We start from the raw sequence: 17887 nt of genomic DNA, 5'->3' as shown, positions 1-17887 counted from the left end.
AGAGTCAGCTGGCATCTGGTAAATTTATCAAGAAGTAAGTCTTGAGCAGCTTCAAGAGCAGAATCAACCTCCACAGTTATTTCTCAGACCAGAAGAACTGTGCAGCCTTAATCTTTGTCATACATAAGTACTACTTTTTTGTATCATTTGGTTTGCTATAACAAACCCATTTTCTTTAGGAAGGAAGGCAGCTTTCATTTTTATCAATCGTTTAGGGAAAAATCAACCCACACAGTCTGGAGTGGTGTTCTATAAACCAGTCACAAGGTTTCCCCCTCCACAACACAGAAAATAACTGGTGTTGATAATGCAGACAGAGCTTAGATACTTTTTGGAAGTGTTCCTACGAGCCTCACTTGTAGCAGGTGAGCTCGGGAAGGTTTCTGTCTTAAAGCAAATGTAATTCAAGGGTGACTCTTGGGACAGAAGATAAGCTGTTAAGTGCTAAATCAACTTATGGCAAAGTAGAAAAAAATATTTTTTGTTGCATATCTCCAACACCATGAAAACATAAAAAATATTTCGTTTCTTCAATAAATGTTATGTCAACCCAATTCACTAATTAAAATTTTCCCATTCAGATATAACAAAAGAAAATCATTCTTTAAAAAATATTACCTGTTAGCATGTACTCCATTCACCTGAGTGATTACGGTAGACAACTGACCAAGACCTAACATGGACTTCACTACACCATGATAATGAATGATCTAGAAATTTGAAAATATTTAAAACAGCAATTATCATTTCAAATATACCTTGGAAAACAAAGACAGTTTAACTGATATTCATTAAAAAGTACCATTTGCCTCATTGAGCCTATCCTTCTTAGTTCAGCAACTGACTTGCCTGGCCTACTGGCAAAGCTCCCAACAATGTCTTAACACACGTGAATATTAAAAATTATATACATAACCTAAAATATTCTGACTGAATTTATTATTTTTTCCAGATTCGGTCTAATTTTTGGTTCAAATCAAATATAAAAGTAAGGAGTACTCTTTAATATTTTGTTTAAAGATTACTGGCAATACTAATTCTCACACAAAAATTAAAATTCAAAGTTCACAGTAACATTAATATAGATTTAGGGCTTTAGTAAGTAAAAACTTATACAGGATTATACAGTATTCTTTAAAATTAAAAACAAGGGGTGCCTGGGTGGCTCAGTTGTTAAGCGTCTGCCTTTGGCCCAGGGCATGATCCCAGGGTCCTGGGATCAAGCCCCGCATGGGGTTCCCTGCTCTGCTGGGAGCCTGCTTCTTCTTCTCCCACTCCCCCTGCTTGTGTTCCCTCTCTCGCTGGCTGTCTCTCTGTCAAATAAATAAATAAAATCTTAAAAAAAATAAATTAAATAAAAATCTATGAAATGCTTTAAAAGATAAAATAAAATTGAAAACAAGATTGTGAGAAATAAAGACTGTGTACATTGAGCTTCTGAGAAAATGAACATGTCAAATACAATAAAAAGCAATATCCCAAGATTAGAGAGAATCTAAGCCAAGATTATAAATCAATAATTCTAAACTCCCTTTCTGTCCTTGTAAACATGAGCTATATTAACATACCCCCATTATAATTGTAGCTCAGTGATTCTAAGGGACCATTTCAGAAATTCACAGATGATGGTAGGGGGCATTTGAAATCTGAAAATGTTTCCTAGGCTATAGAGAATCACAATTATTATTAAATAATTGACGTATGTGTTATACTTTTTATTGCAAACTAAAATCGTATACATCTGAGTAACTGGACACACAGCTTAATATAAATATAATCCTCAACAAACCTCATTCATTTGGGGGATTTCTAAGGTCACAGAAATTTGGCACTGAAGGGATTTTTGAGATCATCTCACATCTCTATTTTTATCAATCAGGAACTCAAGCTCAGACATGATTAACTATTTTCTAGACACTAGATACTAGAAGAGGCAGTACTGAAACTAAGATTTCCAGAGTTCCTACTTCAGGGTCTTTTTATTAGGTAGCCTTTCATTTATTGTCTTACCTGGTCTGGTTCTAGCTGAATAGCCCTGTCATAACAAGCAGTGGCATCCCTCAGTAAGCCAATGCTTTCATGTTCAAGGATCTGTTCTTTGAGAGATGGTTCTGCCTTTCGAATTGCGCTTACTCCAGCCACTCCATCTGGTTCATGCATAGCAGCGTACAATTTCTTTGTTCAACCGTAAGAAAACGATAAAATAAGAGAAAAAAATGCAACTAGAAATAACACTATAAAATCACCAGTTTATGTGAAAGGAGCATATGAGAACTTTTCTCAAAGCAACAGTAAGTATTTGCTTCAAGGTAGACTTCACAGTAAACTTATAAACTTATTTCCAGGCATCCTATTATTTTTAACAACTTTGTTCCACTTAAATACAAATCTACGTTAGTAATTGTTATTGATAACAAGAGTTACAAAGAATGACAAGGTCCCGAAATCTCTTTAAATCCACTTAGGATAAATTCTGTTGAATACAGTTTATAAGTATTACAAAATTTTTAAGTAAGTATTTTAATATATTGATATTGAGATACCTTAAATCTGAGTTTCAACTGAAGGGGCTATTCAGGTTGAAGATAAAAATTTGGCAGAAATCAGCACAAAGATGCTCTTTAAAGGCAGGGGAAAAGAGCAGGATTCAGTAAATGAACAAAGAGAGAGAGGAGAAAATGGGGGCAGGGAAGGAGACTGGAGTACTACTTTTTTTTTTTTTTAAGATTTTATTTTTTTATTTGACAGAGACAGCCAGCGAGAGAGGGAACACAAGCAGGGGGAGTGGGAGAGGAAGAAGCAGGCTCCCAGAGGAGGAGCCTGATGTGGGGCTTGATCCCAGAACGGTGGGATCACACCCTGAGCCAAAGGCAGACGCTTAACAACTGCGCTACCCAGGCGCCCCTGGAGTACTTCTATATTAATAGAGAAAGAACTAACAAATGAAACTGAGAAACCAGAGTAGTTTACAGGAAGCTGGACAATGTGATATCACAGAAGCCATGAAGTAAAAGCAAATGTCTTAATGAAAAAGGAGAGGTCACATGATCCTGTGAGACTAAGAAAATGAGAACTGGGAAACATTTATTGGATTTGGTAACATGGAGGCCACTGATTTTCTTAGCAAGAGTAGTATCAGTGAAATAGAGAAAGAAGTCTTGCTGGAATGGTCAAAAAATGAATGGGAAGTAAAGTGAATACAGAGAAGATAAACAGTTCTTTTAAAACTGGTTATAAAGGGAAACAGAGAGATGGGCAGTATCTGAAGGAGAATATAAGACCAAGGGAATTATTAAAAATCAAGATGGTAGATACCAGACCATGTCTACATACTCTGGTTGAGGAAGATAAATTATTGATACTAGAGAAAGCAGGAATATTGAAGGACTGAAATCAAGAACACAAACAGAAGGACTGATTTTTGACAGGAAGGGATCCTTCCTAAGGAATAACAGAAGACAAGAAAAAAAGGATATGGTGCAGAAGCCAGTGTATTTTCAAATCTGGTGGACATCTGACTTCCATTTTCTCAATGAGAATAAAACCAGATCATTAGTTGAGAGTAAGTGAGGCAGAAGCTGAGAAATGAGAAAGAACAGTCATCTTGAAGAGCTGGAAGGCAGGCTTACTAGAGGAACACAGATCTACTGAAGGTAGTATTAAAGAGTACTACTGAGGTCTCAGATTATAAACTTAAAGTAAAAGCAGTTAAAAATCCACTGTGATGTTTCTCCAGCAATGTTCCAACTGCTTAAATGCAGACACTGGCAAGGCAGATGGGTGAGTTTATCCAAGAATGGTATTTTACAAAGTGAGTATCACACAAAGGGAAAAAGACAAGGGTGAACATCTTTGTAAGGTAATGATTTTAATAATGAACAATAGACTCAAAGCTAGACAAGGAGAAAAATAAACACAGGAGAAGGCTAATACTCATCCAAAGACTGCAAGCTACCAGGGTGCCTGGATGGCGCAGTAGGAGGAGAATGACTCTTGATTTCAGGGCTGTGAGTTCAAGCCCCACTTTGGGTGTACAGATTACTTAAATGAATAATAAAAACTTAAAAAAAGAAGACTATAAGCTACTAATTTTTCAGTTTCTCACTACCTTTTGCTTTTGACTTGAAAAAAAGTCTACCAATTTTGACCTCTTATTTAATCCCCCTATATTAGCCCCACCTCCCCTTTTGTTTCCTTCCCTACACAATCAAAATATTATCACCTAAACCATTATTTCACTAGCACTATCATGCCCGATTCCTGTTATAACCAGCACACCCACCCCAAATTCAGGCCCACGTTTCTCATAACAATGGCCTGCTTCCCTTGCATCACAGCTATTTCAAAGCCTTCCTCCATGACTGCCATAGTCATTTAGCTAAAATACCATTCTGACCATGGTACTTCCTTGGTTCAAATCCTCTAAGAATTTTGGATCACTTAAAAGGTCCTCTATGTTGTATCTTTCCTCTGCCATTCCCAAACTGACACTTCACTCTTTAGCTCATACTATGTTCTTTCCCAACTTCACACAAATGCCTCTGTTTGGAATATCTTACCTCCTTCTTTTACCTATCTACCACCCATGCTTTAAGAGCCAGCTTAGACATTGTCTCCAAGAAGCCCATACTGACCCCTTGCTCACTCCCATCTCCTACCCTACTCCACACAGAGCAAACTTAAGTGCCTCTCCCCAGGGCACATATATATCTTTACACCAAATTGATGTTTATCTCTCCCCACTAATCTGTAAGCCGCTAAAGTGCTCATAAATATCTAGTAGCTAGCACAGCATCTAAAACACTCAATAAAATGAACAATATAAACATAAAAGACTGGCAAGATTAAGCATCACTGAATTGACTGTATTAATTTCAAACCTGTAAAAATCCAAGATGTTCTTGAATATTTTGTTTCTTTTCTGTAATAAATGATTCAAAGTGCATTACAGCTCGTGTGTATGCTTTGGAGCGAAAGGAAGCTACTGCCAGGGTATCCTGAGGTATGAGGTCTAGAAAACGAGTTACACTCTGATAGTCTTCATAATCCGCAGTAGATACTAGATTACAAAAAGACAGTTGAGTGATTAAAGAATATAAGATGAAATTTTAAAAGTGTTGCTTTAATATTCTAATTTATTTAAATTCAATTTAGTTCACTAAATAAATTAATCTAAATGTATTAGAGTATAAGACTTAGAATGTAACTACCAGAGGATTGCTCAGAGGAGTCCTGCTCCAACTCCACCATTATCACTTACCTTACTTGGAGATATTTAACTTATTTGAGCTTCTGTTTCCTCATATATAAAAGGGAAATATTAGTATTGTCCTGCCTTCCTTACAATGTTGTTGTGAGGATTAAATGTAAATCTGTATTATACCATATCATTTCACTCATATGTGGAATTTAAGAAACAAAACAAACGAGCAAAGGGGAAAAAAGACAGAGAGGGGCAAACCAAGAAAACAACTGATGGTTACCTGAGGGGAGGAGGAGGGGGATAGGTGAAATAGGTGATGGGGATTAAGGAGTGCACTTGTGATGAGCACCGGGTGATATACGGAAGTGTCGAATCACGATACTGTACACCTGAAACTAATATTTCACTGTGTGTTAAGTAACTGAAATTTAAATTAAAAAAAAACTAAAAAAAAAGAGTAAATCTGTATAAATGTTGAAAAGATACAAAGATGATAAAAAAGATACAAAGATGAGTCATTTATTAATGATAATTATAAAAACACTGATAAAGTGTAACAGTAGGTAAAAAGCAGAATTACATAAATAGCTTCTTTTTAAAGTTTAGAATTGTTAACAATCTACTTTCTCCTCTGTTGCCACATAAACAATATCAACTGTTCTAATGAAAATTCAAAGTAGAAGTGCCTTTGAAGTAAAATCACAAATACTTTAGGGTAATTTTTTTTCAAGAATCTAAGACATAAATTGGAAACTTCAAAATGAGGACAGTCCAGTTTATTATTTAAAACTTATAAGTTTTAGTAGCAATTCATAACAGTTTGTAGAGAATAGGAAACAGAAATAAGTTTCTTCAAAATTTAAATAAGACAGTAAAAAGCAATTAAAGTAAGTCCCTGATTACTCCAAAATTTGTAGATCATTCAAATTATGAGAAATGTTAAAAATACTGTACTTTTGAACCATTACAAATGTTATTCTTTTTTTTTTTTTTTAAAGATTTTATTTATTTATTTGACAGAGATAGAGACAGCCAGCGAGAGAGGGTACACGAGCAGGGGGAGTGGGAGAGGAAGAAGCAGGCTCATAGCAGAGGAGCCTGATGTGGGGCTCGATCCCATAACGCCGGGATCACGCCCTGAGCCGAAGGCAGACGCTTAACCGCTGTGCCACCCAGGCGCCCCACAAATGTTATTCTTAAAAGCTAATATTTTCCTTGTAATGTTAATGTTAGCAGGAATGGCGATAGAGGTTGTATTTCGTTTTATAGAACCTTTTACACATGCAGAAATAGGAACAAACATCAACTTGTTAAATCAATGGAAAATATATTAATAATTAGCCAAAGGCCTCAGAAAAACAACCCCACAGATAATTGTTTGCAAGTCTGAAAACTTTTAGAAAAAAAAAACTATTGTGCTTAACAGTAGGAATGTATGTGCTTTCCCCATTTTTATGAAGAGGAGAACTGCGTAAGTGAAACTGAGAACTGCATAAATGAAAGTCTCCTTAAGGATTGTTAACCATTCAATTTTTTCAATTAGCCTCAAAGTCTAGGGGGCAAAACACGTGATTTCCATTAAAATAGCGGAGACATACGAAGCAGAATGAATATAATTTTGCTCACCAAATGCTTCTATTCTAGGGGGCATTTTTAACTCTAATGAGAGTCCACTTTTAGTTACCTCAGTGGGAGTTGTAATATCACAGGAAAAAAACTGCACATATTTGGTATAGCAGGGTGTAATGTAGTAATGTGTATTAAGCATATTTGGAGAGACCACTGGATACCAAACACTACCAGAGACAGGAAAAACGAAAGAATAAAATGAATGGAACGAATAGAAATGAGAAAAAAAAAACTGGCCATAAAATGAAATTAACAGCTCTTTTGAAATTTAAAACTTAGATGTGAAAAAGATTGCAAAGAGTATTTTGTAAGTGAAAAAGGATAAAGAACACTTTACTACACACACATATATATATGTATGTATATATGTGTACGTATATGTATGTGTAAACACACATAGTACACTGAGGGGACATAGTAAATACACACAATACACTGAGGAGACATGGAGTAAATGATTTAGCACTGAGGGGTCAGTTATTAACAATATTAACATGTCATTTATTTTACAATTTATATATTCATCATCTCATTTAATCCTCAGTACTCTAAGGGAGATAATATTAATCCTATATTATACAAAGAAAAATCAGGCATGTGTCTTGACTAAGGTAGTGAGAGTAGGATTTAAAGAGAGGTTTTCTGACTACAAATTCTCTTGCTTTTTCTCAGCGAAAAGTCTACTTCAGGGGAGAAAAAGGTAAGCAAGAAAACATAGGTCTTTAAAAAGCTAATGCTTAAATTACAGAATTCATACAGGAAGTAGCTAACTGGTTAATAATTAAGAGAAGAAAATAAACACAAGTTATGACTCACCTACTGAGTCTACTTTATCTCTGTTTGATTTGCTTTGTGGAAATTTCTCTGCATTCAGTGCCTGAAATTTGTGCCTTGCCCATTGTGTGAGATGGTCAAGCATGGAGAAGACAGTCTGTGTACTGAGTTGACACAGATCAGATGCACTGTCTTGGGTACTTATGATATGTCGATCATCATGCTTTAGAACTGCCATAATTTCTGCATAAACCTAAGAAGAACTCATTTTATGTTAATAATGTGCCATGTAAATCATTTTGCTATTACCTGACACTTAAGACCAAGCATTCTAAGGCAACAGTAAGTCAGAATAGATAATTTTGCAGTCTCTAATAAAACTTTAAATGTATATACCATATAACCCAATGGTTCTGTTTTTTGGAATACACCCTAAACACACATACAAAAACGCTTTCACAAGTAAGAATCACTACAATGCATACCATGGCATCGTAAGAACAAAAGAATTGGAAATAATCAGTATTATGGCAATAAACTATGGTACAACTACAAAATGGAAAGATTAGAGTATACAGCATTAACTTAAAAAAGGGTGGCTCAATAAATATATATTGGTTAATTAAAAAAACAGGCAAGTTGCAGAATACCTACAATACCATCAAAAAAACGTAAACAGAACCAACTGCATTAAAAAATAAAAAGGTTTGAAAATCTACACATCAAAAAAATTTTTTAAAGATTTATTTATTTATTAGATAGAGACCGAGAGAGAACACAAGCAGGGGGAGCAACAGAGGGAGAGGGAGAAGCAGGGAGCCTGCTAAGCAGGGAGCCTAATGCAGGGCTCGATCCCAGGACCCTGGGATCATGCCAAGAGTTGAACACAGACACTTAACCAACTGAGCCACCCAGGCGCCCCTGAAAATATACATATCAAATTAATATCAGTGATGACCTCAGGGGATGTGGGATCAAGAATGGTAGTCAAAGGGGACACTTTTACTTGTATAATTCAAATATTTACATTAAGAACATAGTAATATGCTATTTATGCTATTAAAAATAATCATTTGGGGGGCACCTGGGTGGCTCAATCGGTTAAGCATCCAGCTCTTGATTTGGCTCAGGTCATGATCTCAGGGTCGTGGGCTCAAGCCCTGCATTGGGCTCTACGCTCAGCCCTGTGTCGGGCATCTTCTCCCTCTACCCCTCCCCCCAGTCCTATTTTCTCTTTCTCTCTCTCAAATAAGTAAATAAATCTTTAAAAAAAAAATAATCATTTTTTAAAAAGAAGTGTTATGTGTATGTGGTTAAAAAATGAAACTTTACAAAATATTATAAAACAAAAAGTAAAAGAGTCTCCTTCCCCTAACCTAATCCACAGTACTATGCACCAGGAAAAACCACTATCAGTGATTTCTTATGTACTCTTTATTTCAAAAAGTTCTTTGCATATTGGGGCATATATAAGCATTGGATAATTTTTCAATAGATAAAAGGTTAAAAAGATTTTTAAAAATTAGACATGTACATACATAGCCAGACATACCCTGATCTCCATTTCCTAACATGTAGCTTTTCTAATACTAATTACTAGTGGACAAATGCTTGAACAAACAGAAATCAAATAAAATGATTATCTCTCACCTCTTGCTGATCTTCTTGATTACAACCCAACAAGACATACACTAGAATATGTGGAAGAAGATAGATGGTCACCTTGAAATCATGTTTCATCATAATGCTACAGCAGGTGAAGATTTTACTGGCAAGATCATGCCGAACCTGTAAACCCAAATGGTTCAGGGACAGTAAGTAATTTTATACATTCTAGTCTATTCATTAATGTCAAAAAACCATACATGAGATAATTTACCATTGCAGAGTGGGTATTGTATGGAGAGGGGCATGCACACTCCCACAGAAGGATTTCAAATCACCACTTCTCTGGTCACCCTAAATATCTCAAAACACCTGAACTGCTGTTGACCCCTGCAGGCAATGTCAATCACCTAAACATAAATGGCCTTTCCCCCTTAGTTAATTTTTGGATACATCATGTTTTGTTACAGATTAACCTCCAAAATTCAGTGTATTTTACTTAGCTAACATTAAATTCAGTGTATTAACTCCCTGAGCACATAGTTGAGTAAAGTAAACAAAATGTGTACTCTGGGGCAGTACATTAAGTATAAGACTCACATTTTTGATAAGTAATAAACAGTAATTAACTACAGGAAAAAAATGAAAAAAATAAAAAACTAAATTACTTGGTATTAGAGTCAGATTTTATTGTTAGGATCTAACCTCAGATTTGTCAACATTACTTGTTTTCTTATTAAAATTTAAAGATTTTTTTTCCCTTCTCAAATACAAACACTTCACTTAAAAACAACAACAACAAAAACAACCAAAAACTAAATTAAATCAAAGATCCCAGATCTGGAAGTAATTAATTTAATGGTATCCTACATTTCACATAATATATTTTCAGTATGTTCATAAAAACACAAGAAACTTAAAGCGCCTGTGTGACTCAGTTGGCTAAGTGTTCGACTCTTGATTTCAGCTCAGGTCATGATCTCAGAGGGTCGTGAGATGGAGCCCTGCATCACATTTGGCTCTGTGCTGGGCACGGAGCCTCCCTAAGAGCTTCTCTCTCCTCCTCCCTCTTCTTCTGCCAGCCTCCTCGAAAAAACAAATAAACCAAAACCAAACAAAACAAAAACACCAAAAAAAACCAAACAAAAAAAACCCAACCAAACCCTGAAAACTTTCTTGAAATTATCAGATAAAAATTATAATAGTAATTTTAAACACTAACAGAATGTGAATTAAAAGCAAAAGTTGTAAATTTTAACTATGTCTTAACATTTCTTGAAACACATAGGACATTTTTGACTGTCAGGCATGTAAATATCTTATAATAGGAAAACATCAGAAATATACCTCTATTTTTTCATGAAGTGTCATTTCTTAAAAATCTTTGTTTTTATTTTGGAGCAAGTTCAGATAACGTACCCTCTTTTAGAAGAAGCCACAAGGGGATAGTATATCTTTTTATTATATAAAAAAAAGTTTTTATTATGTAAAAAACTTCAAAAGCATTATCATTTTTTTAAACAATATCATTTCACAATGTAAAATGAACAGACATAATGTAATGGACATTTTGCAAAGGCCACAGTAATTTGCTTGATAAAACAATTACCCTCTTACCCAGAAACTAGTAACAATAAATTGTTACTATTAGTAAACACTGTCTACAAAAAATTTCTATCACTATCAGCACACATATTTCAATGCCTGCTATTTGTGCTGTACATTCAGATAGATGTTCTGGTTTCCTTTAAAATTTCTGTTCATTTAACTAATTCTAAACAGAGTTCTCTTACCTTTGTTATAAGATAACCTGCCCAAGATGCTGACCATTCTGCAAAGTTATTACCTAATTTACTTAAGTAAATTGGCTTCTTTACTCCAGACCAATCTGTTGACTTCTGAGAACTCTTATATCTGTAATTTTGAAAGTTTGTTTATTAAAAAATATACATATATCCATCTGTTAAGAACTTAAGCATAAAACACATAAAAAACTATATTAACTCCTTCAGTGACTACCCCACTTCTGCCTTGCCTTCACTAAAATACGGTTAAAGACACTACTCTTCCTATATCCTTGTTAATAGTGGGGTGGAAAGTCATTCTTACATACCCCAAGTACTTTAAAGGGTTTGAGTCTGCCTCCTCCTCTTCCTCAGTGCTCCTTTCTGATCCTTCCAACTCCACCGCTGTGTAAGAAAGACTTGTTCCTTTGAGGTTCAAGCCACCCAGGCATACCATTCTCTACTCCTCATTATGGGCACCTATTAAACTTACTGATATCAAACTCAGCGGTAACTTTAGTGCATCTCTGTGCTTTCTTTCTTCCCTAAGTCTTACCACCCTGAGTGATTCAATGGCTGGCTGGACCAACTTAATCAAACTAACAACTTCCCAAAGACTTCCTCCTCTACTTCTTTACAGGACTCCCTTACCAATACAAAAAAAGTCTTCACTTCCAAAATGAACTACTTAGATATCTTACTCTATGGCCCTAGCTTCCTAAATTTCTATTTCTTTCACCCACTTATGCTAACACGTTGGCTCTCCATCACTGAGCTCTTCTGTCCCTTGACTCTGTTAAACTCTCCTGATGTGTAATACCTTCTTTTCATTACTTCTTTCCTTAACGAGCATGGTCTTCATGGTCATTCACTTCAAGAACTCTCTTATTAATATTCTCTACCCACTCCATTGCCCCACTGTTAACCAGCTGTACCCATCTGTCTCTACACATAAAAGTTTCTAAATATAAAAGGTTTCTAGGGGTGCCTGGATGGCTCAGTTGTTAAGCATCTGCCTTTGGCTCAGGTCGTGATCCCAGGGTCCTAGGATCGAGCCCTGCATCAGGCTCCCTGCTCAGTGGGAAGCCTGCTTCTCCCTCTCCCACTCCCCCTGCTTGTGTTCCCTCTCTCGCTGCCTCTCTCTCTGTCAAATAAATAAATACAATCTTTAAAAAAAAAAAGGGGGGGTTTCTAAATATAAAGAGGTATCTAGCAAATAAGCATGCATACTTCAGGGCTTTTATAAAGAATTTACTACAAGGCTAGGCACTATACCAGGGCACAAAGAAGTAAAGTAATTTTCCATAGTCACATATCTAATAAGCATGTGACCTAGTATACTTTATAGTTTCTAACTAAAAATAATTTATAATGTTACAGATTTCAATCAGTCTTTTTTTTTTTTTTTAAGATTTTATTTATTTGTCAGAGAAAGAGAGAGGGCACAAGCAGGGGGAGCAGCAGGCAGAGGGAGAACCACACTCCCTGCTGAGCAAGCAGCCTGATGTAGGACTTGATCTCAAGACTCTGGGATCATGACCTGAGCTGAAGGCAGATGCTTAACGAACTGAGCCACCCAGCCATCCAGATTTCACTCAGTCTTAACAAAATTATTAAAACTGAAAAAGAGGTTAGAATATACCTTTTTTAAAAAAAAAAAAAAACAAGAGGGAGAAAATATCTTCATGAAGAGAAGTTAGAGGGTTGAAATCTCTAATCTCTAGTTCAGCTTACTAATGGCTTTGGAACTAGCTTTAAACTTTAACATTTCTGTATTAATTACGCCTATCAAAAGCTTAAACTCATTCAATTAAAAGTGGATTCTTTCAAAGTATTACTGACTGGATTTAAAAAAAAATCAATCCTTTTAGCTTCAATAAATTCATCTAAATACTTAAAATTATAGAACTTAAAATGAGCAGACTGTACTCATTTTGACAAGATTCTAGGCATAATTACAGTGGAAAATACATATTAAACTACTGAAAATACTTTTAATCTAAAAAGTTATAACAAATAACATTAATTTTATGGGGTGCCTCGGTGGCTCAGTTGGTTAAGCATCTGACTCTTGGTTTTGGCTCAGGTCATGGTCTAATGGGTTGTGGGATTGGGCCCCATGTTGGGCTCTGCGCTGAGTGGGGAGTCTGTTGAAGATTCTCTCTCCCTCTCCCTCTGCCCCTCCCCCTGACTCCTACACATGCTCGCTCTCTTGCTCTCTCTAAAATAAATAAATAAAACTTTTTAATAAATGACATTAATTTTATAAAGTTAAAAACAATTTTAGAAAAATGCTTTTAATGAGTTTACATACCTAGTATTTAGATGAGGTTCCAGGATTTCCCGAACATGCTCAGGAAATCTCCTCCACAACTGATGGCCTGGGCCATCGGTCTGCATCTCTCTACAGTCATAAATAGAAAGTAACTCCTACAAATACATAATTTACATTTGTAAATCTATAGTGAAGCAGATAAATCCTTATGCTCATCAACATCCTATACATAATAGTGTACAAAAATAATTTTAAAATATAGAGAATTATAAAATTTTGGAGTTGCAAACTTGCTTAGGACATTGATTTCAATGCTTAAAACCATTTAGGTGACTTACTGAAGGTCACAAAGCTATGACACAAAGCTATTCTATGTGTTCTACACATATAATATGTACTGGAATATAAGATTAAGAGCTATTTGAAGGAAAAAGTGGAACTATATTTGCAGCAGTATAATCCTTTCAATTTGATTTTTTCTGAATTTTAATGAAAGCAACTACAAATCCAAAATAGTTTTAAAAATTCAAGATATCTTGAATTCTAGGTATAAAATACTGAGCTTAAAGTTGTGAAAAGCAGGGGCGCCTGGCTAGCTCAGCACGTAGAACACGTGACTCTTGATCTCAGAGTTGTCAGTTCAAGCCCAACACTGGGAGTTTACTTAAAAAAGAAATTGTGAAAAGAACATGCAAATGTTAAAGACCATTTTACTATTCAAGCTCCCAAATTAAATGGTTTTATTTTACTTTCCTGAAAATAATACAACTGAGATTTTATAAATGAAGAAAAAAAATCTTTGCCTCTAATACAAATACTCAAAACAAGACAAATTTGTTAGGATATTATAACTTCTATCACCTAATTACTTTTTCTTTCCAATTCCACTGAAAATGACCATATATAATAGATATATTCCTAATATTTATAAATGTAAGCACTGTCCAGCAAAATACTTATTTTACACTTATGTTTAGTAAAAGTAAGGAAATATATGAAAAGTTCAAACACAAAAATATTCAGAACCCATTATCATTTAACTTTAAAATATTAATAAAATTTCGTTTGAAGCCAGCTTTTTTTGATGTTTGGAAAAGTCACTCTAGCTAACAAAAACCCTCTTAATCAAGTAGATCAGTAATTCTCTCTTTTTGGGGGGGACCATTTACACTCTTAAAAAGACGAATATACTTACAGTTGCAGGCCTTGCTTCGTATTTCATTGAAAAAAACAGAAGCAATCCAAAGAGACTTCTATAACTTCCACCCACATATCTACACAGCCTGGCATTATCAGTATTAGTGCCCATATGCTTCCTCTCCTCTTACTACAGATTAATTGGTTTTGTTTTTAATTAAGGCTACCCCTCCACTTGCACACTATATTTCACATCTTTTTGCCTATTAAAAGTAGTATTACATCAATTCTTTCCTACATCATCTATTCTCCTCTCTGCTGTGCTGAATTGTTCCCAAGCAACATATAAGCATACTGTTATTTCTCCTATCTTCGCTCCTCTTTCTTTCCCAGCTACTATTTCATTCTTCCCCTCTCCGTTAAAGACACTTTCTTGTCTTCTGGAATACCACATTCTACTACCTTACTGGCAGCTCCTTTTCAGTTTTCTTCCTTGTTCCTTCCTTTTCTCACTGTTCTCTCAATGTCCAGGGCTCAGTTACTAGAATCTTTTTACCTGTACTCCCTCTCTTGATCATCTTATCCAGGATCACAATTTTAAATACCATCTCTATAATGAATACCTCCAAATTTATATCTGAAACTCAGACCACTCACCATGAATTCCAGACCTGAATATCTAACAAAACAAAGAGAAATTTTTTTAAACACATAAATTTTTGGAAAAAAAATCATAAAAAAGGGCAAAGAAAGCCAAACTGGAAAAATATTTACTACATGTATGACTGACAAAGGGTTAATTTCTATTATATACAAATAAGTCTTAAATATTAATAAAAAAATAGATCTATACCAAGAGAAAAATGGGCAAAGATCATCTAGAGAAAATTCACCAAAAAAAGCAATAAATATATAAAGGATGATATACCTCTCTCATAATTAAATGCTATTAAAGTAAAATGGTACTATTTTTCATCTGTCACACTGACAGATTTAAAATTTTGATAAAAGGCTGGTATGTCAAAGAAGTATAACTGGTGAAACTTTTTTGATAAAATTTATCAAATGTAAATTCTGTACTTGCTCTGCAACATATTTTAACTTCTAGATGTTTATATTATTGCTATATTCACTCAAGTGCTCAGAAATACATGTATGTTCTCTAAAGCATTTCTAAAAAAGCAACACATTGAACACATCCTAAATGTGTTTAAATAAATTTCTTAAACAAATTATGGTACATCCATATTGAATATTAAGTCATTGAAAAGAATGAAGTAGAGAACTATGTACTGAAATGGAAAATTACCCAAGACAGACTATTGAACACAAAAGAAAATCAAGTTACAGAACATCATAAGTAATATGATCTCCTTGTGTGGTGGAAAAGACATATATATTTGTTAAATACACAGAAAAATTTCCAAAGTACCTATAATAATCTGTTAAGAGAGTACATTTCTGTACTCTGAAATTTTATCATGAACTTATATTATGATCATTATGAACTTTGATAATGATAGTTTGCAAAAATAAGTTTTCAACATATAGATTTACAACTTTCTTATTAGAATTCAGTAATGCAAAGCCAGTACTGACTATACATACTCTTACCTGAATGGCGTAAGCAGCTGAATCTTGAGCCCGGCTATTATCTGCATATGCAAGGTAAGCTCTTGTTAGTTCCATCAACAATCCAAAGGCAAAGCTTGAATCTTCTACTCCAGTCTCAATTAAAAAAAAAAAAAATCAAGGATAAGGTGTATAAATTTTTTTTAAAACTGTACCGTGCCTTACATGGTTAATTTAACTTAGTTACATAGGTGAATTTAACTTAGAAAAGGAAAGGACATTAAGGTTTAAACTAAGTTTGGTACCAAGACTAAAACATAGTCTGTAGCCAAGAAGCCAAACCTAAGCTATTTATTAAGCATATTAGAATCATTAGACTCTTGCATAGTTCCAACAATTTTCATCCTTTTTGTTTTGTTGTTGTTGTTAAAGATTTTATTTTTAAGTAATCTCTACATTCAATGTGGGATTCAAACTTGTGACCGTGAGATCAAGAGTTGCATGATCTTCCAACTAAGCCAGCCAGGTGGCCCTCATTTTTTTTTAACCTTTAAAAAGAAAACTATATATAGAGCATTTCCTAAATTGCATGATGTGACAGCCTGATCACTTGAGACACTCCAAGAAAAAATTTTAACATACCCTCCTCTTGGATGTGCATAGCACATACATTAAATGATACAGTAGATATTGTTTGATTTTGTTTTACAGGATTTCTCAAACACATTCAACCATGGAAACTTTTCTATAAACTCACTACTATTATGACACCATGGGAAATTAGTTTTCCATGAAAACACTTAGCAATAGTGTTGAAACAGTAATATTTAAATAATTAATTAGGTTTTAACTATTTGTCATCATTAGGTTGGGAAGCTTTTTAAAAAGAACACAGCACACTAGTCTGGGTTCCAACTCTATTGTTTTTGGCTCCAGACCTCCACAAATACTATTAAGGAATAAATTCTGAAGTTACTAAATTGTCTAGTTTAGATCATGTTGCCACTAAGGATAACCTGCTCTTTGTAAATGAAATACAGAAATTCAAATAGGACAGAGAACTCTTCTTGTCATTCCAAATTACCATTACTTACCACAAATGTAAAATCTTTTCCTTGGCTTTCACTTGTTGAAAAATCTAGTCGACCTGGATCTATTGCCCCCAATTCCCCTAAACATTCCCCACAGAGCAACCGAGCTTGAGAATTTGCATCTTGGCAACCTTTCAAAAGCACTGTCACCAACTGTGAGATAACAGGTTCCACTGTTTCACTATCTGTTGCATATTTTATCAGTTTTTCCTAAAAGTAGAAAGAAAATTTTTACGTAACTTCTATTAACTAGTATATTTTCCTAACTAGAAAGCTGACATATACACTGATAAAATTAAATTCCTGTATCTGCAGTCTTTTCAGCTATTGTTTGATGAGTTCACATAATATAGTTCATAATACGTTCTGTAGGATTATAATCATTATTTTAGAAAGTTTTAATCCTTAATCCATTAAACAGTTACTGAGTATTATTACATTAGTATACAAAAATAAGACATAGACTTCTCCCAACAAGTTCCCAGTCTAAGGGGAAAATAGACATGTAAATAAGTAATTAAAATAAAATGTGATATGTACAATAACAAATATATTTACAAAGTAAGGAAGCAATCAAGAAGATGAAAAGAACTCAGGGTAATGTTTCAAGAATAGAGGATAGATACTTAAGTAAGTAAGTCAATAAAGAATAGCTATTACTTAAAACAAGAAGACTGAAAAGTGTATATGAAACCAGCAGAGAAGAGAAAAAAATAATAGGAAAAGGGTTCCATGGTGATGAGGAAACAATACATTGGTTCAAGTAATCTTTTTTCATCAGTCTCCTGAGGATGCTGTAATGAAAACCTAAGAAGAG

The 17887-nt window shown here is 34.5% G+C and overlaps 1 protein-coding gene across 3 annotated transcripts in view; it reads right to left on the bottom strand.

The window, feature by feature from the left end:
- The window catches only part of ATR (ATR serine/threonine kinase), a 93429-nt gene that overhangs the window by 32129 nt on the left and 43413 nt on the right, over positions 1-17887 (bottom strand). For all 3 annotated transcript variants that reach the window (XR_004625986.1, XM_002916862.4, XM_034661880.1), the window contains 9 exons: positions 17074-17280; positions 16022-16135; positions 13310-13425; positions 11005-11125; positions 9257-9394; positions 7649-7859; positions 4881-5059; positions 2011-2175; positions 619-710 (listed from right to left, as the gene is read on the bottom strand). Coding sequence is in view for 2 of the 3 variants with exons in the window: in XM_002916862.4 (XP_002916908.1) it covers positions 619-710; positions 2011-2175; positions 4881-5059; positions 7649-7859; positions 9257-9394; positions 11005-11125; positions 13310-13425; positions 16022-16135; positions 17074-17280 (1343 nt within the window). In the remaining variant the exon portion in view is untranslated. The remainder of the gene's footprint in view (positions 1-618; positions 711-2010; positions 2176-4880; positions 5060-7648; positions 7860-9256; positions 9395-11004; positions 11126-13309; positions 13426-16021; positions 16136-17073; positions 17281-17887) is intronic.

The sequence above is a fragment of the Ailuropoda melanoleuca genome, chromosome 6 (genome assembly GCF_002007445.2).
Source record: "Ailuropoda melanoleuca isolate Jingjing chromosome 6, ASM200744v2, whole genome shotgun sequence".
Classification (NCBI taxonomy): Eukaryota; Metazoa; Chordata; class Mammalia; order Carnivora; family Ursidae; genus Ailuropoda; species Ailuropoda melanoleuca.
The sequence above is the reverse complement of the archived record's forward strand: the minus strand, read 5'-3'. Positions and strand labels throughout refer to the sequence as shown.